The 26,039-nt window shown below is 32.8% G+C and overlaps 2 protein-coding genes across 3 annotated transcripts in view; both read left to right on the top strand.

Annotated features, from left to right (window-relative positions):
• The window catches only part of LOC126888338 (slowpoke-binding protein), a 461,995-nt gene extending 452,313 nt beyond the window's left edge, over nucleotides 1-9,682 (top strand). For both annotated transcript variants that reach the window (XM_050656494.1, XM_050656496.1), the window contains one exon: nucleotides 9,444-9,682. In XM_050656494.1, coding sequence (XP_050512451.1) covers nucleotides 9,444-9,546 — 103 coding nt within the window. In that variant the 3' untranslated portion in view covers nucleotides 9,547-9,682. The remainder of the gene's footprint in view (nucleotides 1-9,443) is intronic.
• A 4,322-nt stretch (nucleotides 9,683-14,004) lies between these two features.
• The window catches only part of LOC126887901 (protein takeout-like), a 34,338-nt gene continuing 22,303 nt past the window's right edge, over nucleotides 14,005-26,039 (top strand). The window contains exons 1-2 of the mRNA XM_050655796.1: nucleotides 14,005-14,125; nucleotides 15,968-16,119. Coding sequence (XP_050511753.1) covers nucleotides 14,071-14,125; nucleotides 15,968-16,119 — 207 coding nt within the window. The 5' untranslated portion in view covers nucleotides 14,005-14,070. The remainder of the gene's footprint in view (nucleotides 14,126-15,967; nucleotides 16,120-26,039) is intronic.

Below are 26,039 nucleotides of genomic sequence, written 5' to 3'. Positions count from 1 at the left end.
CTCGTAATCAAATTTCACAATATCAGCATGGATTCATTGCTAATCGATCCACAGTTACAAACTTATTCGGAATAACACAGTACATATCTAAGGCGTTGGATAGGAGATCCCAAGTTGACGTTATATATACTGATTTTCCAAAGGCCTTTGACAAAATTAATCATGGAGTTCTTCTTTCCAAATTGTCCCTGTTGTGTTTTTCTAAAGATGCTGTCGCTTTCATAAAATCCTATTTGTCTGGTAGAACTCAATTTGTATCTTATAATGGTTATAACTCTCACAAATACATACCTTCATCTGGAGTCCTACAAGGATCAAATCTAGGTCCACTCTTGTTTTTTTATTTATTAATGACTTATGTGAGAAAATTTCTGTGCCCTGTTTGTGTTATGCAGATGATTTAAAAGTTTACTTAGAAATTAACGATATCAATGATTGTCACAGTATCCAGAATGAACTGAGTGGTGTGCATGAATGGTGTAGTAAAGAAAACTATTTAAATCTTAATGCAAATAAATGCAAAGTTGTAAGTTACTCAAGGAAACATAAGAGTATAAACTATGTTTATACTATTGATGGTTGCGAACTGGAACATGTGAATAAAATTAAAGATCTTGGCATAATTTTCGACTGTAAACTTTCATTTACTGAACATATATCTTTAAAAGTTTCTGAAGCACTTAAATCATATGGATTTATAGTCAGAATTAGCCGAAATATTACTAACATAAAAACTGTCAAATTACTATATTTCTCTTATGTACGTTGTAAATTAAAACATGCGTCTTATAATTTGGTCTCCATTTTATAATTCACATGTTCAGTTTATTGAAAAGGTGCAGCGTAAATTTTTGAAATATTTAGCATTTAAGATTAACGGCATATATCCAGAGAGAGGTATCAGAAATTGTGAGTTGTGTAATAGTTTAGATATGGTTTCATTAGAAATAAGGCGAAACTGTACTTCACTAATATTTTTATTTAGATTGCTGCATAATTCAATTTACTGCCCCGATATTCTCAAAGAAATAAATTTTAATGTAACTTCTTATCCTGTTAGAAATGTTTCCACATTCAGAACTACACAAGCTTGAACAAACCTGATATTAAACTCCCCATATTTGTTATGTGTGAAAATTATAATTGTTTGGTTAAACTATTGTGATATATTCAACTGTACTATAAGTCAACTCGTCAGAATGGCTAAGTCTTATTTGAATTCTTAATTCATTTGGTAATTATCTTTTCTTTTTTCTTTTAAAGTTTATAGTTTATAATTAATGTAAAATTGTCCCATAAATGGATACCTGTTGGACAATAAAGCTATTATTTATTTATTTATTATATTGCCTGTTACCTATTACACTTCTTCTTTACGTGGTAATCTGTTAAATTCAGAAATTATTCTAATCACATTGTTTTAAAATTTGAATTTAATGGGCAATTGTATTTTGGCAATCACTTTGTCAGGCAATTATTATATATTGGCAAAACTCTGAATCAATATAATAAGGAACTGGGAAGGCAAAAAATAATCGTAGAGAAGGCATTGGGACAGATAGAACAAGCTAGAAACAGTTTAGGCTCCATAAAATTGGATAAAGCTCCACGCGCCCTCACATAACTATACGCTTCAAAATAAGTAAAGTGAATTTACTCTGAAGATAATGGTAAATAAGTCCTAAAAGAACTTTTCATGGTGCAATTACATGTGCTTAAAACAAAACTGTTACAGCTAGAGACATGGAAGCACACAACATACTAAGGTACCCATGGTACAGTAAACCTGGCAAAACCTGAGAGGAAAACGTTAAATCTCTGAGGTTTCATGTAATTTGTACTGAATGTTCTAGAAAAACTTGTCGATGAGCAAATTAGGGATGTATTACTTGAAAATACAATACACTTCTTCTTACTGTTACGTAGACATCACAAACATAAACATTATGTTTTCTAATATGTCTTCACTAAATTGTAGTTCCATCGTTTTCTTGGTCTTCCCTCTGATCGTCTTCCAATTGGAGAACTCTTTATTCTCTCGCCATCTTTATTATTCCATTTAGTTGTCATTCGGCTTATATGATCGTTGCATTCTACTCTTCTTCTTATGTAGTCATTGATGTTTTCCACTTTCCATCTCCGTCCTATATCTGTAGTTCTAGCTCTGTCCCATTATGTTGTATCCTCAATGTCTCCAATACGTCAAGAACAATATTAAGATATAGTATCTCGGTATAAGCAATATAAGGGAAAATCGAGAATTACGTATTATAGGATGGGATGAAACTTGAAGAAATCAATAATTTTATCAAACCATAGAAACATCATAAAAGAAATGATGGATGTAATTCCATCATTTCAGCTAAAAATGGTGGAATTTTACAAACTAAACATTTAATAATTGTTATGTTATAACTAATAAATTAATTTAAACACAATTTTGTTTTTATTCCTGCAATTAGAACTCCACCATAGCAGTACACATATTTCGAAGTATTCACATCTCATCAGGAGCACTTGTGATAGCTTAAACTGAAATGAATATGATCCCAACTATACGGCCGTTATAGTGATATAACCTGCCTGAGTACGCTAGGGACGACCTCAGGAGAAGCCTCCTGACTTCTCGCAGATTTAACATTCCAAATGTTATTGAAAACAATAATAATGTTATTATAAAATATCTAACCTCAAAATATGTAATATTATAATGAAATCATTTTATTTAGTTTATTCCTTAGAGTTGTAAATCAAGAAAAAATTGCCTGTTTATCTTGAGTGGATAACAATTACCGTATCATATTCACCTCCGTTGTATAATAAACCATAACATTGTTAATGTAATTATAACAATAAATTGTTAATGTATTTTTTTATATTAGTTTAAATCAAGTATTACGTAGCCCTTTGGTTTTAGTCCTAGAAATATCGTTTAAAATTATTATTAAAACGACTTGTATGTATATAACATGCATTCAAAATATCACAAGAATAACAGTACTGTACTCGATTGTAGATCTACAAAATTGGTATAACTTGCTCTAATTTGTATTGAATGCATTTTGTATACTTAGTTTGTAGACTAATTTTCGTAGAAATCGTTTTATTAGCAAAAATAATCCAGACGTAATTAATATTATATTGTAACCTTTGTTCATATCAATTATTTAATTTTCCAAGCACAAAATATAAAAATGTTAGGTTCAAGGTTTATTTAAAACTGATCTAATAATCTAGTCCCATCAATTTATAATTTTACGAAACATACACCGTAACTAACATTTCATTTTCATTATTCATTTTTTTCACCTGTGTATTGTGTATGTAAAGTTTGTATTCTGAAGGTATCAATCATATATCGGCTATTTTTGTTTAATCGTGTATTAGTCCAATTAATGAAGCTTAAAATAGGATAAAACCTCGCAATTTTTACAGAATGGATCGATTTGCTTAAAAATTTGAGAATAAGTAGTGGATAGTCAAAGAATCAAAATCTATATGATGCTGAAAGGCGTTTTTCCCATGGGGGTGGTTGCCACCCCATGTCGAGGGTGGAAATTTTTTATTATATTTGGACCGAAAAGTTGGCAAATACATTCATTTTGACAAAAAAACGTTCTATACATTTTTTTGATAAAATTAATAGTTTTCGATTTATTCGCTATCGAAATTGATAGTTTTATATCGAAATATCAATGTTTTTAATCAGTTTTCTGCCAATAACTCAAAAAGATTTCGTTTTATCAAAACAGCTTTATTTAACAAAAATGAACCTTTTAAAAAAATAAACAAAACTGTTTTTTCCAGTTTTCTTTAAGACCAATAGTAATCGAGCTATACTTTATTATCTCTTAGCTCTTCTTCGTCAAATGCTAAATATTGTAGTTTCAAAGTCAAAAGACGGGAAAACTATGCGTTTTTCGAGGATAACTTGTTGAAACTAATTTAAAGTATTTAAAAATATCTATCTCCAAAAATAAAAAAAAGAGTCTGTAGATCCGAAATTAAGTGACTTATAATGAAAAGAATGTCACTCCCCATTTTTTTTCAGTAAAAAGTGATCGAAAACAACCCCCTAATCACCACCTTAATTAAAATTAGTCATTGACCTGATTTGCTCTTATTTATTTATGTATTATTAATAGGTTTTAGAAGTTTGATTGGCTTAGAATGATTAGTTTAAAAAAAATGGAGTTAAAAACGAAAAACGAGTTTTTGTAGTTTGGTAAAAAATGCCTTTTTCTTCAGAATAGAAAGATTAGCGTCAGAGATAAGAAAAAATATTTCAATATGAAATTGTAGCTTATTAAATTCCCAAGAACTTGGTTTGCAAAATTTTTTCTACGGCAAAAATTGAGTGAGCTATTGACAAATTTAAGTAAGTTTGTAATAACATGCAAAAACCACCTTTACCAAGCCTTTCAATGTAATCTCTTTTTGTGACTGAGAATTTTAAAAGGACTTAATATTAATAGCCTTATAGATATTGTAAAAATCTACAAAACTCTTTTTTACGAAACTTTCCACGATAAAAAATAAAAATGTTACGGTTAAAAAATCAATATATTTTTTTGAAAAAAAAAAAGGGGGGAAATCCAGTTGAAAGCATAATATTCTCAGTTAGCGGTGTTTTTAGTCATTGGCCTTATTCATCCTTCTTTATTTATGTATTGTTAATAGATTCTAGAAGCTTGACTGGCTTACAATGATTAGTTTAAAAAAACTGGAGTTTAAAGCGAATAACGAGTTTTTGTATTTTGGTAAAAATGCCATTCTCTTCAGAATAGATAGATAAGCATCAGAGATACGAAAAAATGTTTAAATATGAAATTGTAGGTTATTTAATTCCCAAGAAATTGTTTTAAAAAAAAATTTTCTACGGCAAAAATTGAGTGAATCGTAAATGAGTATATCATCGAAAAACATTGATTTCTTAGATATGAAACTAACACTTTCGATGGCGAATAAATCGAAAACAATTAATTTTATCAAAAAAATATATAGGACGTTTTTTGCTTATAATGAATGCTTTTATCAACTTTTGCAGTCAAAATATAATAAAAAATTTCCACCCCCTAGATGGGTGTCAACCACCCCTATGGTAAAAGCGCCTTTCGGCATCATATAGATTTTGATACTTGGACTATCCACTACTTATTCTCAAATTTACAAACAAATCAATCCATTCTGTAAAAATTGCGAGGTGAAAAGCTTCGGTTCTTGGACTATATCCAGATTTTTTATTTAAAAAGAACAACTGGTAGATGACAAATTGATTATTGAATTAATAACGTCAATTAAAATAGTTACTTCAGTTAGTTAGTCAATTACATGTACCCAATAATTATATAATAAAGTACATTTTATATTATTGAACTATCTATAGTCCCTATTAAACGTCACCTTTATGTAATTATTTTAATGTATATTCTTTTTGAATAACTTTACATGTTATTTTTGAATAACTACTACAGAGGGTCCCCTGGATTTTTACTCTAGACAATGAAGCCCTTGAAAAATCGAAAAATTACAGGGCGCAATTTTTCAGCTGTAATATAATGGTGGCAGTCAATAGAAAAGGCGTACCGTCGTTTCATGGGTATTGAATTTTTTAATGACATTTAAGCAAAACTTTTTTCATTCATTTCAATATTTTATCTCAAAATTTTGAGAGAACTACGAATTTTAGATGAAAATGTTCAATAGAAAATACTTGCTTTTTAAATTGAGATTTTTAAATTCAAAAAGAGTTTATAAACAAAATAGTTATTGCAAATTAAACCCGAAAGCAAGCATTTTTTTTAATGTTTCATAATTATATTAACATAAACCATAAAAATATTTGAAACATATTTTAGAGTATGAGTTTTTAAATTACAGTATTATGTGGAAAATATGGGACCGATCGGTTTAGAACTAGTTAAACAATTTTATTTGTTTATATCAAATGAGAATAAAAACGTTATTTTTTCGTGGTGGTAGGTAAAGATACATTGACAATGCTTAAAAGTATTTTTTATCGTCTTTATAAAGTGTCCGATTTTCATGTTTTTAAAAAAGCAGATTAATTTTTAATGTTTAATTGTTTGTTTACAAATAATAAATGATAAAGAGTGAAGTACCATTTTTTGCCTTAAAAACATTTAAATTATACGCCGTTTTAACTTTACAAAAAAAAAAACAAAATACATTATCTGAAAGGTTATGAAAGACCACATCTTAAAAAGGAAGGTTGTACATGTACGCCCATAGTACTGGAGACAACTGTTTTTAATTCACAGCGCAATTGTTTAAACAAACCTTAAGAGCTTAAAATTTGGGTAGTTTGTATGTTTCTGTATATTATGTATATCTTGAAATAATACATTATTTGAAACTCCTTAAAAGGTTACAATAGAATATTTTTGAGTTAGTTATATTTTAATAAAACTTTGTACGTAGAAAGCCCATGGATTCTGTTGTTAAGCAAAGTTAAAAGTAGTTTAAAAAGTGATAAACTTTGTACACACTTGAATGAATCTAGGAAGTGAATACATTTGTATATCAAAGTGTGTATTAAGTATTTATTTCCTTCGGTAAAAGCTTTCGACAAAACTGTCATCATCAGAGCTAATGGTCAATATAAAAAGAAGTACCAGCACTTAGGGTCGTATGCGTGAGCATCTTATTAAACATTACAATAATTCTAACGGCATTACAATATAAATATATAACAGTCCTTTATTTATTTATTTAGCTCTAGTTGTTTCTCATGCAACCCCCAAACAGAGGAATATGAAAAAACTGTCTCAAAAACGTTACAAGCACATTAAAACTTTGTTCATGGCTTGGGAATTTCACCCAAACATCATGGCTGGAGAGGAATAGATGAATAGTTTTTTATGTCTTTAGTTATTTTATTTACATTATATTTTTACTATTACTGTTTGTAGCTTACAATAGGATGTGGTTATGGTCCTGGCAGACAATAAATTTCCTGTCCATGCATCAAAAAATAGAGAGGAATGAACCTAAAAAAATAAGAATAGCCAGTGTTTCAATCCGTAAGGTCTCTAAATGGTTATTTGTTAATTAGGATATGTTTTTACACTTTTCCTTAATCCTTTCACCTGCTCAGATATTTCCGCCAAGTCAAAAATACTTTACCATGTCTTTTACTTATTTTTATGCCTATTTTCACATTGAAGATGGCCATAATACCGTTGAAATTAACGTAAGTATGTCTTAGAAGTCTTGGCATAAAATGTATTGGCTTTAATTAAAAAGAAAACAAAATAATATCAAGTTGCTTTTGGAAACAAAAACTTGTTTAAATTGTTTAAGATTTATTTATCTTTAAGGTTTCTCTTTAAGATGTAGTATAAATTAGAAATAAGAAAAATTATCTACAAGTTGGTTGGGCGGGTACTCAAAGCAGAAATACGTCGACTATTTCAGAATGAAAATAATTCAAGCAGAACCATTAAGATAACAATAATGGAGTGCGAGCTGGGAATACCATGGCTGAATCTACCAAAATGTGGAAAATTTCCTGCACAGAAGTCAGAGAGATTGGTGAGAAGAGCAAAAAAACAGCTTGTAATGGAAACTTGAAGAGTAGCTGGTCAATACAGATCTTCTAAGGATACTATATCGTCGAAATTGAGAAGAAATGGTCTTAAATATCGATAGAGACTATCAATATCGAAGTGCCCCAAATACTCTCAAGCGCAACATCTTCAGACCTACTATTACTCAAGGTATACCAGAATCTGGCTTGTAAAACACCAAATACCCTTTGTTTCCAAAAAAGGATACTCTTAAAAACTTGCCGCAGACTCGCCGAATAGAGTATTTCTGGACTTTTCTGTCTAGGAGTTTATCAAGGAGGTTGGCAACCCCGAAACCATTAAGAAGACAGCGAATTTACGAAGAACGAACAGACATTGATCAGACTTTACCCAGGACCTCATGAAAGACATTCAAAGAAATTTGCGTCTAATAGAGAGACATGTGATACCATAATTTAGTTAAGCACTGAGTTATAACTGATATATAGATATATATGATAATGATAATTGATTAATGTTTAAATAAATTTCTTCATTGACAAAAAAATTCGATAAATATTTTTTGCCAAAACTTTAAAGCAAGCCGCACACCAACGAAACATGAAACGAAAAACATGAAACATGAAACGTAAAACACGTTTCATAAAAATTAAACACGGCTTAACAAATCTTGAACTACGCCTACCAATGAAACGAGTGTGATTCATGCTCATAACACATTTTTATTTTTGGAAAGTTTCATAAATGGCCGGACGTCTATTTGTTTAGCAGTGTTTTATTTCCATGAAACGTGATTTAGGTTTCATGTTTCTTTGATGTACACTTTGCCAGTGACGCCTTCACAACACTGGCAAGATTACCATAAAACACTTTAAATGTTTGAACTCATTATTTGTCGAATATTGGTGCATATATTTTTGAATAATAATAGTTTTTTCTAAATTGAATTAAGCTGAACTAATTAAGCTGAACTAGCGGTATTCAATTAAATCGTTGTTACCGAAGTTCACGATCAGTACATATTTTATATTTTTATAATGTGTTTTCTTCAAAGATGATTTATCTGCTCATTGCGCCGTCTTCCTTCGAAGGTTGGCGATCCAATTGACAATAGTTAAACTGAAATGGCAGCTCTGAACATTTCGGATGGGGTTTTGCCGAGCCATCGGCGTAGATTCTTGAACCAGAAATTCTGTCATTTATTCACCTCTATCACTGAATTTTATTTTCGATGATTAACCGAGATGATTCATATCTATATCCTTGCAATATGTGTCCGATGTACATTTAATTAATTAACTTAAGCACATTGATAATTGGCATCAGCTCCTTGTTATTGTATATTCAGTTAAGAACTTGCATTGGTTAATTTTTGGGTTCAGGAAATGCGCAGAATTTTCGTATATAAGTACATTTTTTTTCTAAACTATCGATGCATTTTTCTACGCAGGATTAAGCATTCATATCCCGCAGTCGTGGAGAAGAATTTGAAATACACGGCAACTTAGCATTCTCAGCGGATCTCATCAACGAATTCTCAGTTGTTTTATCAAGAGACTTGTCAAAAAAAGATATTTATAAGATAACCAACTGGTTACTGTCCTAGCCATAGATAATATTCACAATAAAATAGCCGATCTGACTATTTTCAAACCGTCAAACCAAAATAACGTTTCTGAAATAAGAGGATCAATGAAAATTTAATACATTGTGTTGCAATTTATTTAATAATACATAGTAAGCAGTTTTTAATTCATAAGTGTTTAACAACGGAAATCATGGATTGTAGATTTTAATAATTCATTTTTCAACGCAATAATTGTGCAATATGGCAGAAATCATATCTACAACCGTCCTCGTGTCAAATTAATTCAATAGTTTCTTCTGTTATAGCCCTTCGTCTGCTTCTAAAACTTGGATAAAAGTAATCAAAACCAGGAAAAAATCAAAATACGTTTTTATTAACCTCCAAAATAAAATGTCATTCACAAAATAATGTTACAAGACAATCTCAAATTAAAATGCAATACGTAACTTAACAATATATTCTCAAGACACTTGTAGTTGTGAAATAATTAATAGTTTTCATTGTTCTATTGTAATATTTCGATAATAAAACTGGTTTCTTTTTATGTAATTGTTTTATTTACAACAAGGTAACAGAGTCACATGGGTTTCTCCAGATCAAAAAAAGAGTCACAATTAGAGCACATATGAATATCGAAAAGCTAGAGTGGTAGCCCTCTTAAAGCCAGGGAAGGATCCGGCGGATACAAAGAGTTTTAGACCTGTACCTCTCTTGTCCTTTTCAAGGCCTTTGAAAGAATGATACCTACTTAAGCGGATCGCAGAATATGTGGAGACTAAAATTATTCCAGAACAAGCAGGATTCAGACCCGGAAAGTGCTGCCGCATTCAAATTCTTAATCTCACCCAACATATTGAAGATGGTTTTCAACGGAAGGATATAACAGGAGTAGCGTTCATAGGCGTAACTGCCGTCTATGACAAAGTTAACCATCAATGGCCACTCGCAAAACTCTACGAAACTACTAGGATCTCCGACTAACAAGGTTAGTGAAATGTCTCCTCCAGAATACACGCTTCTACGTAACGCTCCAGTCCAAGAACAGTAGGTGGAGGGACCAAAAAATGGGCTACCACAGGGAAGTGTCCTCGCACCGATTCTATACAACATATACGTTAACGACCAACCCATACACCAACAAACAAGGCAATTTATTTACGCTGATGATACAGCTGTGGCAGCTCAGGGAAGAACCTTCAATGAAGTCGAAGTGAAACTGACAGATGCCCTGGGAGACTTAGCTCTATACTACGATAAAAACTATCTGAAACCCAATCCCACAAAAACCCAAGTATGTGCTTTCTACCTGAAAAACAAGCATGCGCGAATGCCGCTGGAGGTGGAGTGGTGTGGTCAGATGCTGGAACAAAATGAGACGCCAAAATCCCTTGGCGTCCGTCTGGATAGAACTATGTCTTACCGAAACCACTGTCAAGATGTCAAAAAGAAAGTAAGTGCCAGAAATAATATCATCCGCAAGCTAAATAACACAAAATGGGGAGCACAACCACACACTATCCACACTTCTGCCTTGACATTATGTTTTTCGGCCGCGGAGTTTGGAGCACCAATATGGGCAAACTCTGCTGACGCAAAGAACGTCGACGTGGCTCTAAATGAAACGGTTCGTATAATATCGGGTTGTCTGAAACCGACACCTATCGAAGAGGTATACCCCATAGCTGGAATTGCTCCACCACCTATCAGGAGGAAGGTCACGTCAGAGGTAAAACGAAAAAAGCAGGAGACGGACCGAAGACACCCCTTATATGACCACCAAACTCAGCCAAGCAGATTAAGATCTCGGAAAAGCTTCCTGAAAACATCAAGATCCATCCCCGAAGCGCCAGATACGCGCCGAATACATCTATGGCAAGCGTCAGCTACCGCGACACATTTCCCTCCCTCAGAGGAAATGGCTGCTGGACACAATTTACCGTATCCGACTTGGAAAACGCTAAACAGACGAAGAACTGGCGTTTCACGTTGTGCTAGTAACCTGAAAAAATGGGGATACCAGGAGGACGATACCTGCGACTGTGGCGCGGTTCAGACCAGCCGACATCTACTATCATGCACAGAGATGAGAGAGACCTACACAGAAGAAGACTTAATTATAGCAAATGACAGGGCCATCTATGTGGACAACCATTTTAAATACAGAATTTAAAGTTGTTGGTGTTCCGGACATGGAAAGTAAGTAAGTAAGTAATATCGAAAATAAGACAATCAAGTATATTGGATGTGAGAAGCTACAGAAGTGCATGTGAAGATTCAGACCATTTCCTGGTGGTAGTAAAGCTAGTAAAGCTCACACAAAAGATGAAAGTAATGATAAGGCCGAAAGAGAGGAATAAGAGGTCGAATATCGAAAAATTGAAAGAATCAAAACATATACAAAAGTATGAAGAATAAATAGGTAAAAGGATTGCCGCACTGAATAAGGAAAGAGATTATGTCGAAAAAATATATATGGGGCGATATTAAAAAAGCAATTAACCACACGGCGGAGACTACATTAGGGACGAAGCACATTACAAGAAAGAAGGACTTGTTCAATACAGAATGTAAAGACTCAGTTGAAGAAAAATGAAAGCACGAAATCAGTGAATACGGACTCATGAAACTGAACAGAGAGGCATATACGAGCAAAAAAGAAAGGAAAGTAACAAAATACTCAGACAATATAAGAGAAAATTCATGGAAAGTCAGTTGGATGAAATTGAGGTGGAAAGTAAGACTCAGAACACCAAGAAATTCTACGCAAAGTCTAGAGAACAAAATAGAGGGTTCAAACCAAAGGTAAATGGAGTTAAAAAAAACAAGAGCATATAGTAACACAAGATCAACCATATAATATGGAAGTCTGGATGGAACACTTCAAGGAGTTACTGGCAGAAAATTAAACAGAAGAGATAACAGAAATGGAGAAAGAGTGGGGAAATAATGAAACCAAGGAGCCAACACTCTAAGAAATAATCGATTTAATTAAAAATAACAAAAACGGAAGAGCACCCGTGAAAGATAACTTAAACAGCGAACTCATCAACTCAGAGGGGAACCGTTGCATAGGAAAATACACAAACTGATAGTAAATATGTGGAAAAAAGAAAAAATGCCAAAAGAATGGCAAACAGGGCAAATCATAACAGTATAGACTGTATAGCTGTACAGAGTACAGTATATAAGGTGGTGTCAACCATAACACAAAGAAGATTGCCGGAAGCAACGGACAATAACATTATTATTAAATTAACATGGACAATTATTATTAAAATGAATTTGAGGATACATTTTTAATATCCCTATGGTCTTCGGACATGAATTGATAACAAAGATATGGTCAAATAAACAGCTACCAGCGGAGTGGAATAGTGGAATTATTGTACCATTACATACAAAAGGGAATCAGTTAGAATGTGGAAACTACCGTGTAATCACGCTGCTGAATGCAGCATACAAAATAATGTCCAACGTCATTTATGAAAGACTTAGACCACACGCTGAAAAAATAGTTGGCATGTACCAAAGTGGCTTCTGTAGACAGAAGTCAACAATAGACTAGATATTTGTTCTGAGACAGATCCTCGAAAAAACAAGTGAACATAACATCGAGACACATCATCTCTTCATAGACTTCGAAAGCGCATATGAGAGTATAAACCGAGAATTCTTAATAAAAGCAATGAAAGAATTTAATATACCAACACAACTAATAGAACTGATAAAAGAATCTCTAAAAGTAGAAAGTAAAATCCGGATACAAAACGAACTAACGGAAACAATAGATATGAAAAAGGGACTACGCCAGGGAGACGCTCTATCATGCATCTTGTTCAACATCGTACTCGAGAAAATAATGAGGGACACAACAGGTAATACTCGAGGAACAATAATTAATAAAAGCGTGTAAATACTAGCAATTGCAGATGATGTTGACATAATCGCAAGATCAAGAAGAGAAATGATAGAGGCATTCAATCAAATAGAACGAGCTGCACAAAATAGTGGCCTTAAAATCAACCAGAACAAAACAAAATATATGCAGGTAAGTAAAAACACAGAAATAAGGCAGCCACAAAATATAACAATAGGAGAATAAAACATTGAGGGGGTAAAAAACTTTACATACTTGGGATCCCTAGTCACATCTGATAATAACGTAGCAGAGGAAGTGAAGAGGCGAATATTTATTGCCAATAAAATTTACCATGGCTTAATTCGGCAACTAAGATCAGACTACGTCGCAAGGAAAACAATATGCCAAATATAAAAAACCTTAATAAAACCGGTACTCACATACGGTTCAGAAACCTGGACACTCACTAAAAGAGAGGAAACATTGCTAGCCACCTTTGAAAGAAAAATCTTGCGACACATATATAAGGGCACAAAAGAAAATGGAATTTGGCGAAGAAGGTACAACTTAGAACTATACGAAATATACCAGGATCCGGATATCATAACATTCATTAAAATAGAACGGCTGCGTTGGATGGGACAAGTAGAAAGAATGGAAGAAGGCGAAATACCAAACAAAATATTTAAACAGATGCCAGTAGGAAAAAGAACAAGAGGAAGACCGAAGCTGAGATATTTAGAACAAATAGAAAATGATATAAAAACCTTAAAAATAAAAAACTGGAGAAAAAAAGCACGAAACAGATCAAAGTGGAGAAGAATCCTGGAACAGCCCAAGACCCAGAAAGGGCTGTCGAGCCAATGATGAGGATGATGATGATGGTCTTCGGACATTTTCTTAAATATTTTTATAAACTCGTCCACGCGTTTCCTGACTAGGTACTTCATTGATGTAAAATAATGACAACATTATAAAACCTGATCAAGTTGTTTGGAAATTAGTAATGGTCAAGGATTTGAAAAGTACATATTTATTAGTAACAACAAACAAATTTTATACCCAGTTTTAAAATGAAGTACTTTCTAATATTGTGTTTAATTTTAGATTGTGGGGCCAGAGAGTTACGTAAGTTTCATCTTATTAATAAATTATTATTCTTAGGAATAAATTCAAAACTGTAAAATTAAAAAAATCCCTTAAATTAAATTCAACGGTCAAGATTTACAATTAGTACGATTTAAACGAATCATAATGTTTTCATTACTTGCATTACTTGTCATAATATATGCAGTGCTCCAAAAATAACACACAAAATTTATAGTATTGTTCTTGATCGATTATGAAAAAGCACAAAAATGTCGATTTCTATTGTCAAATTGTAATTAAATTTTTTTTAAATAGAACATCCCATATTTAGTTTAAAAAATGAATAGTCCTTTTAAAGAGAAATTCAACGATGTAGGGTTTATCTATTATTGTCTAATTACTTATCAGTTTATCAGAGTATATCGGTTTTTGTTCTGTTTAGTGTATTTATCACTTATTTTATTCACCCATATATCACCCATTTAGACGACCTGTTTCGGGTTTTTTCTCCAAAATCACCCATTCTCGAGAAAATAAATTTATTCTATAATTTAGCCCCTCTCTGTATATTAAACAGCAATGGTGACCATATACAGCCCTCTCTTACACCTTACACCCCGAAGAATTTCTATTTCTTCCGACATTTGAATAAGGTATGTGTATAAGTTTATAATAGCAAGTTTTTTATAAATATTTTTTCCAAAGAAAGATACCAAACATAAAATAGATGTTCTTAATAATATTTTACCACTTTAGACAGGCCGCACATCAAAGAAGCATGAAACGTGAAACATGTAACGTGAAACATGAGACAAATAAATTGTAAAAGAAGTAACCGTTTCATGTGATATTACTAAAGTGATGACGTGGTCGTTGCTGTCGGCGCCGCTCTTTAATTGCTTTTTAATATCAAAGAAACGTGAAACATAAAGCGTGAAACGTGAAACATGAAACAAGTAAATTGTGAAGAACGAAACCGTTTCATGTTATTAGTGTAGGAAACAGAGGTGGAACTTCGCAAACTCGACACAAGTCCTGTTTTATTTTTTTTTCTGGTAGGTATATCAAGGGGTGCTTTTAAGGAGACAAACTTTTTCTTAAAAGATTTCACCCCGGAACACCCATTTTCATCCCTATAAAGGGGGTAGTTTGTGGTTTTTGCGAAACGTAGCCCTTCCTGTACGTTAATGCAAAAAATTCCTTAATAAAAATATGAAGAGAACTATATTTCCTAAAATTTATTCCGCGACAGCATATGTCTATCACACACCGTTTAGAGGGCGTGGCTCCCCAAAGTTGACAAGTTAAAAAAAAAGATGTTTTAAAAAAATATATTTTTCCCTAACCGTAATGGTAATCAAGAAGCAACCCAGCGTCAATTAATCACAAATAAATGGCTGATTTTTTGTTATAGGTTTCATCTAAGGGCAACTGCCCATTTTTTAATTACAGGGTTTTAAATTAAAAAAAAAAAACCTTTTTATACCATTTGAACCGCTTATGCTAGCGTAAAAAAACTTTCAGCGATTAACCATGTACAAGTGTTATTTACAAATTTGTATAATTTAACCCCATATTTTCCCCGAAACCACCTCAAAAAAAAGGAAAATGATAAAGAAAATATGCAAAAATTGACGCTGGGCCACCACTGTGGCTATAGGGTGCAAAGAAAGTAAAATATGTATAGGTCATAATATGTAGCCGACAGTGTATTTGTCATAAGTACGTTATCAATAGAATGAATAGGTGACGAAAAAAAAAAACAAAAACTGGAGCTCGCCAAAGCATTTCTGATGTTTACGCATCTAAGCATTTTTTTATTTATTTTTCTTTTTTTAAATTTATGTGTATTACTAGGTTTACTTTATATATCTTTTTTAGCTAGTTATATTAATGTGTGTAAGTCAAAACATACAGACATTACAAAATGTATTTTAAAAAATGTTGAAGAACAAATAAAGCCAAGATTACTTAATGGTGTTCCTGAAATGGGTATACCAACTAACAATCCTTTTTTTGTTAAATCTATAGAGGTAAGTATGTGATATACTTTATTGTTTTAATTTCCTCATCTAAGATGTGTCACAAAATGACTGAGAATTATTTTTCTTTCGTCAGATACGTCCTTAGCCATAAAAACGATAATTGATTTAAAACTTTTCTTCTAACTTTCTATGATATACATATTTAATTATAATATTATATTTCTGCTTATTTCTATTATCCTCTTTTAATAGAGACATCTGTAGTCACCCTACAAGCTTTTAACTTTAGTTCCTTCCACTTTCATTTTTGTGCTGCATTCAGATTTTTATTATTTTATCATATTGTAGTGGCTTCATTCGGATTAGCGCATTATTATTTATTATCACGGGCGCCCATATAAAAATTTTTAGGGGGGGCAGACGTGAAGATGTTGCACATTATATTTTGTATACTTTGGATAACCATATACAGTTTAAAGCACCAGAAAAGGTAGGGGGTCAGGATATGGGCGCCCATGTTAATTATTATCGCATTCTACTTCCGCTGATATCGGTACACACGATTTAAGAGACATATTTATAGTAAGTATATCATACATCTTAGTCCTCTTTGGTTGTTTTCAATTTAAGTTTTAAGCTAATGTTCTTTCAGAGATATACGAGTAGTCTCCTTCTTGTACTTGCTCATAAATAAATTTCTATGTATTAAAGGGCGAATTTTTTTTAGCTCTAGTCTAATTCACAATACCACTGTTAATGATTAAGAAATTAGGCATAATTTTGTTTCCTTTTTTATCTATTATAATATTATAGGGAAAACCGGAAAAGAGAGAACAGAGAAAATAATTGTGAAAGGAAAAAAACATATGGAATGAATAGGAATCTGCTGAGAAGCAAGACTCTAAGTAAGAGAACCAAGGTGAACCTATATAAGACCTGTTGTTACATATGGGATGGAAATAACAACGATTAACAAGAAAGAGAAAGATAGCCTTCTGAACTTCGAAAGAAAAATAATGAGAACAATACTGGGCCACATTGTCACAAGAGAGGGGAAATACGAATGACAACAAATGCCGAAATTGAAAATGAATTAAACAGAAAAAAATATAGTCAGATACATAAAATCGCTTAGCTTAGATTGGATAGGATATATAAAGAGACGCCCACAGTCAGATATGTTAAGAAGGATAACTAACTGGGCACCACTATGGCCCAGATGTAGAGGAACACTTGTAAACGCCATGGCGTTAGTTATAGTCCCTAGGGATTGTAATGCTTAATGAATGAATTAATGAATATTGCACATAATCTATATAGACAAGTAAGGAAATGCGAAAAACGTCTCTTTTTGGATGTAAGAGGTGGCATTCGGATATTTGCAGATAAAGTTAGGTGACAACTTCAGTAATAATAATTGACTCATGATCCTTCTCAAATATGCCCGGAACATTATTAAAAAAAATAAAATATTAAAAAATTTCGAAAAACATCGATTTTCTTCTGCTTTCTTTGCTTATAACTTTAAAACGATTCGTTTAGGAAAAAAGTCGTAGAGAAATAAAATAAAGATAATTGAATTTTGTATGACATACGACTGGTAAGAAATGTCTTAAGGTATTACCTTTTCTGCAATATAGTAATAAATACAAAATAAGGGGGCAAAATAAGTCTGTTGTTATTCAATATTTTTTAACCACTTTGGTGGCACTTAGAACCTTAGTAATTCGCTTAGAAAATTATCTGTAACATACTTAAATTGCGTACCAAATTTCATTAAAATCGACCTAAAAAATTTTGCATAATAAATTTGCAATCTAAATGTTTTTAAAAAAGTTCAAATTTTTTAAAATCTTTTTGAACAAAAAGTAACCATTTATAAGTTGGCTAATTTTTTTACATATAAATAGGTGCTCTACCTATCTAATACACTTTACATAATTAAAATCGGATTATTTAAGGGGCCTCAGCAATGTCTTAAATTTATAAACAATGTTTTGGCTTATAAACAAATAGCTTTGTTTAATAATAAAAAAATTAATTTTTAGCAATGCAAATAATTAAAACCGGTATAATTTGACTTAAACTTTCAAATGCTGTCAGCAGAATTGCTATTTTATTTTTTAATCAAACATTATTCGCATTCGAAAATTGCAATTTCTCGATTTTTTGAAAGTTCCACCATGGTTATCTCGAAAACTATGCATCCTACGAAAAAACTTGTAAGAACATTTTTTGCTTAGAATTACTTAAATATTTTATTTTGCGAAAAATCGATGTTATGTAATTCCTCAAGTTCTTTGTTTATAACAATCTTATCGACATCCGGATCATATGTTACCCAAAAAATTCGTGTTCTACGGGTCAAAATACATAAAAAAACTTGAGTGAGTGAGTGAAAACTCGTCGTTTATACCCCGTTTAGGCTTAAGCCTCTTCAGGGTGAAGGATCCTCCTTTTCAGGAGTGTGGGAGATTGCGTGAGATTGCGTCGATGATGTGTGGAGAAGCAGAATTGCTAGTGGATTGGGTTAAGAAGGTGGTTTTAGCGCAGAATCTTTAGGAGCGAAAGATAGAAATTGCCATGCTCAGCAAGCGACCAGTCAGTGAGGGGGTTCCAAATCTGTCACCTTAGAGGAACGGCTCTTAGATCAGCGTGTGGGGATGCAGTTGTTTATCTGCGATACATTAGGGGAGTTTGTTCATGTATTTCGTAGTACTCATCGGGAAGTTCGTTTCTGGCCAATTGTAGAAGATTGGCCGGAGGGAATGGAACTTTGTTTTTGGGAGTCCCGGTGAGTATATGCCCTCGCCGATTGCAAGGGGTGATTAGGACATTTTTAGCCCTTTGGTTGTTACCATTAATCGTTCGTATGACATATTTGTTGCTGAGAGAACGGATTCTCTCATTTATGGGGGGTAGTTTAGCGAGTGGGTGTACCAATACCGACGGATATCTCCAATGTTTCCTGAGGCACTTTCTGAGAATTCTACGCTCGCATCTGAGGATTTTGTTAGTATAATGTTGTTTTAGCGAAGCATAAAGGAGCGCTCTGTAGTCGATAATGGGCCTTATGAAGGTTTTATAGGTGTGCAGGAGAGTCTTGCTCGATGTACCTCCAAACGTTCCAGATAACGCTCCAAGGAGTTTAGCTCTGTTTCTTACCCTGTTTAGGGTGTGTTGGATGTCGATGTTCCAGTTGAGTGTCCTGCCAAAGTGGACTCCCAAGTAGACCACCGACGGACGATATTCAAGAGCTTCTCCTTGAAGGGTTATTCTGGTTGTTTCGTACCTAGCACTACGAGGGTGTCTGAAGACAATCATTTGTGTTTTGGCTGGGTTGAGGGTGACTCTCCATTTATTGCACCACCTCACTACCTTGTCTAATAGAGTTTGGGCCCTATCGAAGGCAGAGGGCCGTCCTAGCGTGCCTCGCGCAGTGCCTGCAGTGAGCAGTGCAGTATCGTCGGCGTAAAGTAGGATTGACTCGGTTCGATTAATGGGATGGGGAATGTCACTGTTGTATGCTGTGTATAGTATAGGAGCTAATATGGATCCTTGTGGCACTCCTGCTTGAGGAGTAAATGGGGTGGATAATTGGTTAGCGACTTTGACGCGAATTGTTCGATTTGAGAGGTAGGAATGAATAAGTTTGATAAATGTTATAGGCAGTCCAAATCGGTGGAGTTTTTCGATCAGGCCTGGGTGCCAGACCTGGTCGAAGGCCTTTTGGACGTCTAGGAAGATGCCTATAGCATATTTTCTATGCTCATTAATGGTTTGGGAAATGAAAGTGGCTGCTTCAATCAATGCGTTACGTGTGGAATGTTCAGCTCTGAATCCAAATTGAAAACTGGGAAGAATGTGGTTTGTCTCTAGGAATTCTACGAGTCTCTCCTTGAGGATTCTCTCGTAGACTTTACCTAGAGTGTTAAGAAGAGAAATAGGTCTGTAGGATTCTGTGCTGGTAGGTGGTTTCCTAGGTTTAGGAATCATGAGTGTGTTGGCTACTTTCCATGAAGTTGGAAAATAGCACCACCTGAGACATGCATTGATTGTGTTTGTAAGCAGGGGTATAATACTCTCTGGAAGTTTTTTGAGGCACCTTCTGTGGATACCATCTGGGCCAGGAGATGTGTTTTTTCCTATGTTACACATCTGCCTGACGGTTTCCTCCTCCACAGGAGCCACCATCGGATGAGGGTAGGCTGCCATGTGTTGGGGGTTTTGGAGTATTTCTTCCACTCTCCTTTCGACATTGCGTCTGTATCGCTCGTTGAAGAAAAAAACTTGGGTGAGTCCATCTAAATAAAGGAGTCCGTAGCACCCCCCCCCCTGGCCACAGCACTAATTTGTTTATAAGCCAAAAAATTGTTTATAACTTTAAAACATTACTGAGGCTGCTTAAAAAATCCGATTTAAATTCTGTAAAGTGCATTAGATAGGTGGAGTACTTCTTTATGTGTAAACAAATTGACAAATCTTTGTATGTTCTAGTTTTTGTTGTGCAAGACTTTAAATAATTTTAATTTTTTAAATAAGTTTAGATGGCAAAATTATTATGCAAAATCTAGTAAGTCAATTTTAATGAAATTTGGTGTACGGTTTTAGCATATTACAAAAATTTTCTAAGCGAATTAGGAAGGTTCCAAGTGTAACCTAAGTGATGGAAAATCATTGAATAAAGACAGGCTTGTTTTGCCCCCTTATTTTATATTTATTGCTATTTTGAAGCAAGGGTGATAAATTAACACATTTTTAACTAATCGCGTCTGATAGAAAATTTAATTATCTTTGTTTTATTCCTATACGACTGTGTTGGATGTTCCATTGGAACGAAATTTTGCGCCTACGCTCTTCAAGTCTGTTAGTAAGGTGTAAATCTAACGATAGGCTATTTCCTACTTTAAGGCTGATTCAGACAAACAGTCTAGTCACAGTCAGATATAGTACAGTCAAGATCGCTTCTGTGGTTTTCCAATGAAGTAATTTCCACGCATGGGCACGATACAGTTACAGTCGCTTTCCGTCTGATTGATCGAGACTGTGACTTGATCATGACTGGACTGGCCTTGGACTACCGGTGGTGTGAATATGACACGGTCAGTCAATAACCTGTTTTCAGTTGATGTACCATATTTGCGTTACTAGTTTCGTCGCTTTTGTTAACAATGGAGGACGAAAAATTAATTAAGTGCGTTCCTGAATAAAAACTACTTTACGATTTATCGCATCTATTGTACTCTGATTCTCAGCGAAAATTAAAAACTTGACAGGAAACTATAGTTCATTCATATGCCACAAGAAATTATGTTCTATTACAGAAGGAATTATATTCAGATTCAGGACTATATATTATAAAAATATTTCTTAAAATACCAAACAGGTTACAAAACTAAATACCTAAGACAATCTAAAATCTAACAATATGAAAATTGTATATTTTAATCCTATTACTAAAATAGTTGCCGTTCACATATTGTCGTTATTATGGTTCGTTCTAATTATCTCAGAAGAATGCAATAATGAAGTTCATTCGTTGCATTCCCTAATAACACAAAACATTCTAGGAATGTTCCTAGAAAGTACACACAGGACATTGAAAACATTCCTGGAATGTCCCCCAAAAGCACACGAACGTCCCTGGAAAGTCCCAGGAAAGTGATGTGTCAGCATTTTAAACATTTCTTGAATGTCTTTTTGGAACATTCCATGAATGTCTACGAATGTTCTTTGAACATTCACAGTATATTTTTTAGACTAAATGTCTTGTTGAAACATTCCATGAATGTCTTGAAACATTCCATGAATGTCTACGAATGTTCTTAGGACATTCAAAGTATATTTTTTAGACATTCTCTGAAATATATCGTCAGTGATGTGACAATACCTCCTATATGTTTTTTCATGAGATTTGCAGGAGAAGAAAAACATTTTTTAAGGTTACCTCCTATTTTCATACGTAATTTTTTACTTGTTTTATAGTAAATAGACAGTTGAATTTACTACAAAATAAGTCAAAAAATATATGAAAACAGGAGGTGGCCCAAACAAGTTTTTAGTCTCTCTTACAAATCTCATGAAAAAACAGATAGGAGGTATTGTTACACCACTGACAATATGTGGCCATACCAAATAATACATCCTTGATAAATATAAACATTTTTATTGCACAAAAACTTTTCATACATTTTTTTAATGTAATTTACTGATATTCCTATAAACAAATGTGTCACATTTGCTTTGTAAACCTTTCTTTTGCCTTTCGTAGCCACATATTTCGTTTCCTTCCTGGTTTTTTGTAGACCACTTCTCTCAGCTGATTCTAAAAAAAAATTAAAATAAATGGTAATTTGTCTATCCTTTACAATTAACAATCAGAAGAAATATTAGGGGAAGGTGGGGGAATATCGCACACTGGGGAATACCACGCACCATGTTTCTCACTCTCTGAGAATTATTATAAAATTTCGGCTAGTGCTGATCTCTAGCGGTCAACCAACCAAATAATGTATTGTTGCAAATTCTGTAAAATTCACACCCGTGGCGCTAATATGCGTTTATCTGTTTGCAACATGTCCGTTATAATATTTTGCTATTGTCCTTTTCATGAGCATTTTTCAGTGCGTAACAAATGATAGGAAAAAGGGTAAGTCCGTGATAATACACATTTATGACATTTATTCTAACATGACATTTTAGTTAAAGCTGACAGTTGTCACATTTTATTTTCAATTTGGAATAAAAACAAATCAAATGTGTTTCTTGCATTTATAAAATGGTATTTTCTTTGATTTGTGTAGTCTTATAAATTATACAGATTATATTTGTAATATAATCTGTATTAAATCTAATATAATCTAATTAAAAAAAATATTTTTTTATTATGGCGCCATCTATCGACAACTAGAATAACTAGAATAAATGTTGTAAATGTCTGTAATCACGGACGTGCCTTTTTTTCTGTCACATACGATTTAATGCGTTAGAAAAAAATCGAAAAACTGTGACGCACTGAAAGATGATCATGAGAAAAAGATACGACAAACTAAGCAAGGTAAGCCAAAATGTTTAACTTATTTAGTTGTTTTTGAGTTTGTGTAAGTCTATGGTGTTTTAGCCTTTTTTTAAACCATAATTTATCTTACATTAATTGCCCCACTTTTTTATATTTATTGTTTGGAAAATATATCTGAGGGGTAGTACCGCGCGGTTTTTACCCGTGTTGAGTTATGTGGTAAAATATTTATAATAATTTATTTTTTTTATTTTTTTTTAATTTACATAGATTTTGTTGATTAATGGCTTTTATTTGGGCCTTTTTCAGCTTATCTTATTAATTTATTTTTTTATATTACCAATAATTGTTTATCAAAATATACAATAAGTTTGTTGCGCAGTTTTAATTAAAAGTTTAAGTATTTTGTTTGTTTAAAAAATCTGTTTTTTAAACAGTTATATATTTTGTGTTTTTTTAATACGTATTTACATAAATATCATAGAATATATCATAAATTTTGAATGCGCGATATTGCCCCACTCTGTGCACGAAATTACCTCACGGGGTGGGGAATATCGCGCAAATGCACTAGTGTAGAAAAAATATTATTATTATTTAACTGTTTGAATAGAACGAAATTGAGCATAGCCAAGTTTTGGCCAATACCATACCCAACAGGTCAATGCAAATTTTATTTTCAAAATCTTTTTTTGGTTGCTCGTAATCACCTTTTCCGCTTAAGTGCGCGATATTCCCCCACCTTCCCCTATTTACAGGTAATAATATGGATAAATAATAATAAAATAAATATTAAATAATATTTAAATAAATAATAAATAATATTTTGTATTTTGACAATGACATCCAATGTGGAAGTAGAAACCTTAATAAAATTATTTTTTCAAGTAAATTGTGGCTTATTTTCCAATTAGAATAGTTGATTACAAAAATGGCATAAAGAAATAGCTTTTTCAAAAAGAAATAAGTATTTGTTTTATTATATTTATTGTTTTTATTATTTACTCTAACGTATGATTATGACCATTGATTATAAAACACCCACTAGATAGCTCACCTTTTGATAACCGAAAGACGTATAAACAACTAGATGGCGCTACTCGAAAACCGTATCGAGGTTTCTCATTCTCTCTCTGACTTGCGAGGAGGTAGGAGTAGTGTCAGGGCCGAACTTACCCTATACGTGTATTATCTGTGACAAGTGCGGAATTTAAAAAAAAAGGACTCACATTTTAGATAAAATGGCCTCTGTAACGCATAAGTGTGTTTACGCGGGATGTTTTGAAAGAAATGATGGAACAAATAATAATATATCTTTCTTTAAATTTACCCTGAAAGACGTAGAGCGCACAAAAATTTGGCAAAAAAACTGCGGAAATATTGATATTATATTGATGGATATCAGTGACCTGAAACAGAGGGTAATTTGCCAGCATCATTTTGCAGTGGAACATATTTACCCAAGTGGCCAAAGAAAGTTATTAAGGAAAAATGCTGTTCTTCTAAAATTTGCACAGTTAGCAACTGATTTAGGTGAGTACTCAACTTTGGAAATATTTTTATGTTTGCGTAATGCGCTTTGTCAATGAGTATAATACTATTAATATATATTTTATATAAAATCAGTTGATATTGAGTGATTTATATATTTTTTTATACAATTAAATCAAAAGAGATTTTTTTAACCCTTTCAGTCACACTGTACCTCAAGAGGTACATCTATTATATATGATTTCAAACATCAATGGGAATTGACTTATATCCAAGAAAATATTTTACAGACCAAATATCATGTCTAATTCGTAGACGCCTACATTCTGCGCGCGATATTGTTTTTGCTTAACAGTTATAACTTGATTTGAAATTAGTTCGTTTGAGTAACATTTGCAATAGGTTAGGACAGTCTGTTTGTGTATGTTGTTTTTGCTGTTTATTTTCGAGAATAAACGCGGATATATGTTTGATAGGTAAGTAAACACTGTAATTTATCATAGTATGTATTAGTTTCTAAAATGTAGATGATACAAAGTAGTAATCTGGGCACCTCAATTAGATGTACCTTATGAGGTACAAACTGCTTCTAAGGATGTTTTTGTGATAGAACGAATAATATATATTTTCGTGTAAAACATGTTATTTCATGAAATATTTATTTTCAGATATTGCTAATATAGTAAAAAACCACTTACAAATGAGGAGTTACCATATTATCTTGAAAATGACGATGATTCAGATAATCCGAATCTTGACGAGGAAGATGATGGATGGGAGGATGATACTCAAATGGAAACTAATGATGAAATAGTTCAATTTTTGAATGGAAGTGCTCGTTCACATGAATAAGAAGCTAATTCTCAAGATGTAGAGTATTGTAGAGGATGATTTGGAGCAAGAGCCAAACAACGACCAAGAAGTTATAGAAGATGAAGTAAATGACAGGAATTGTTTTGCTGATTTTCATAATAGATAGGCTCTTAAGTATTACTCTAAACAACTACTCTTTTTTTGATGATAATAATAAATTTATTTATAGTATTAGAATAAATTAAATACTAATTAGTCGATTTTGTTTTTTTTGTAACATCCTTAAAGGCAACATGTACCTTGTGAGGTACAAGTGGTAACAAGAAAAACAGATGGAGGGGGAGTATTTTTTTGTTACGTATTGTTTTAGTTACCTCTCTCAAGCATATCTACCAAATTTTATAATTTTTGGATGCCTTTTTCTAGGTGTGTGACTGAAAGGGTTAAATATGAATGTGTTGTTAGTATCACTCCAGAAATAACGGAGATGCTTGTTTTGCTTTAATTAAAATTACACATACATTTCAATGATTACCTATTTTAGGTGATACCCCAGCAGTATTATGCTCTACATACGTTTATTGCGGTACGAAACGTAAAAGATCTACAAGTGGCGATTGTATGGTTAGGTCAACTCCATCGCCTA

Source organism: Diabrotica virgifera, chromosome 7, assembly GCF_917563875.1.
Source record: "Diabrotica virgifera virgifera chromosome 7, PGI_DIABVI_V3a".
NCBI classification, from domain to species: Eukaryota; Metazoa; Arthropoda; class Insecta; order Coleoptera; family Chrysomelidae; genus Diabrotica; species Diabrotica virgifera.
Note: the sequence above shows the minus strand (reverse complement) of the source record. Positions and strands in the feature narration are given on the sequence as shown.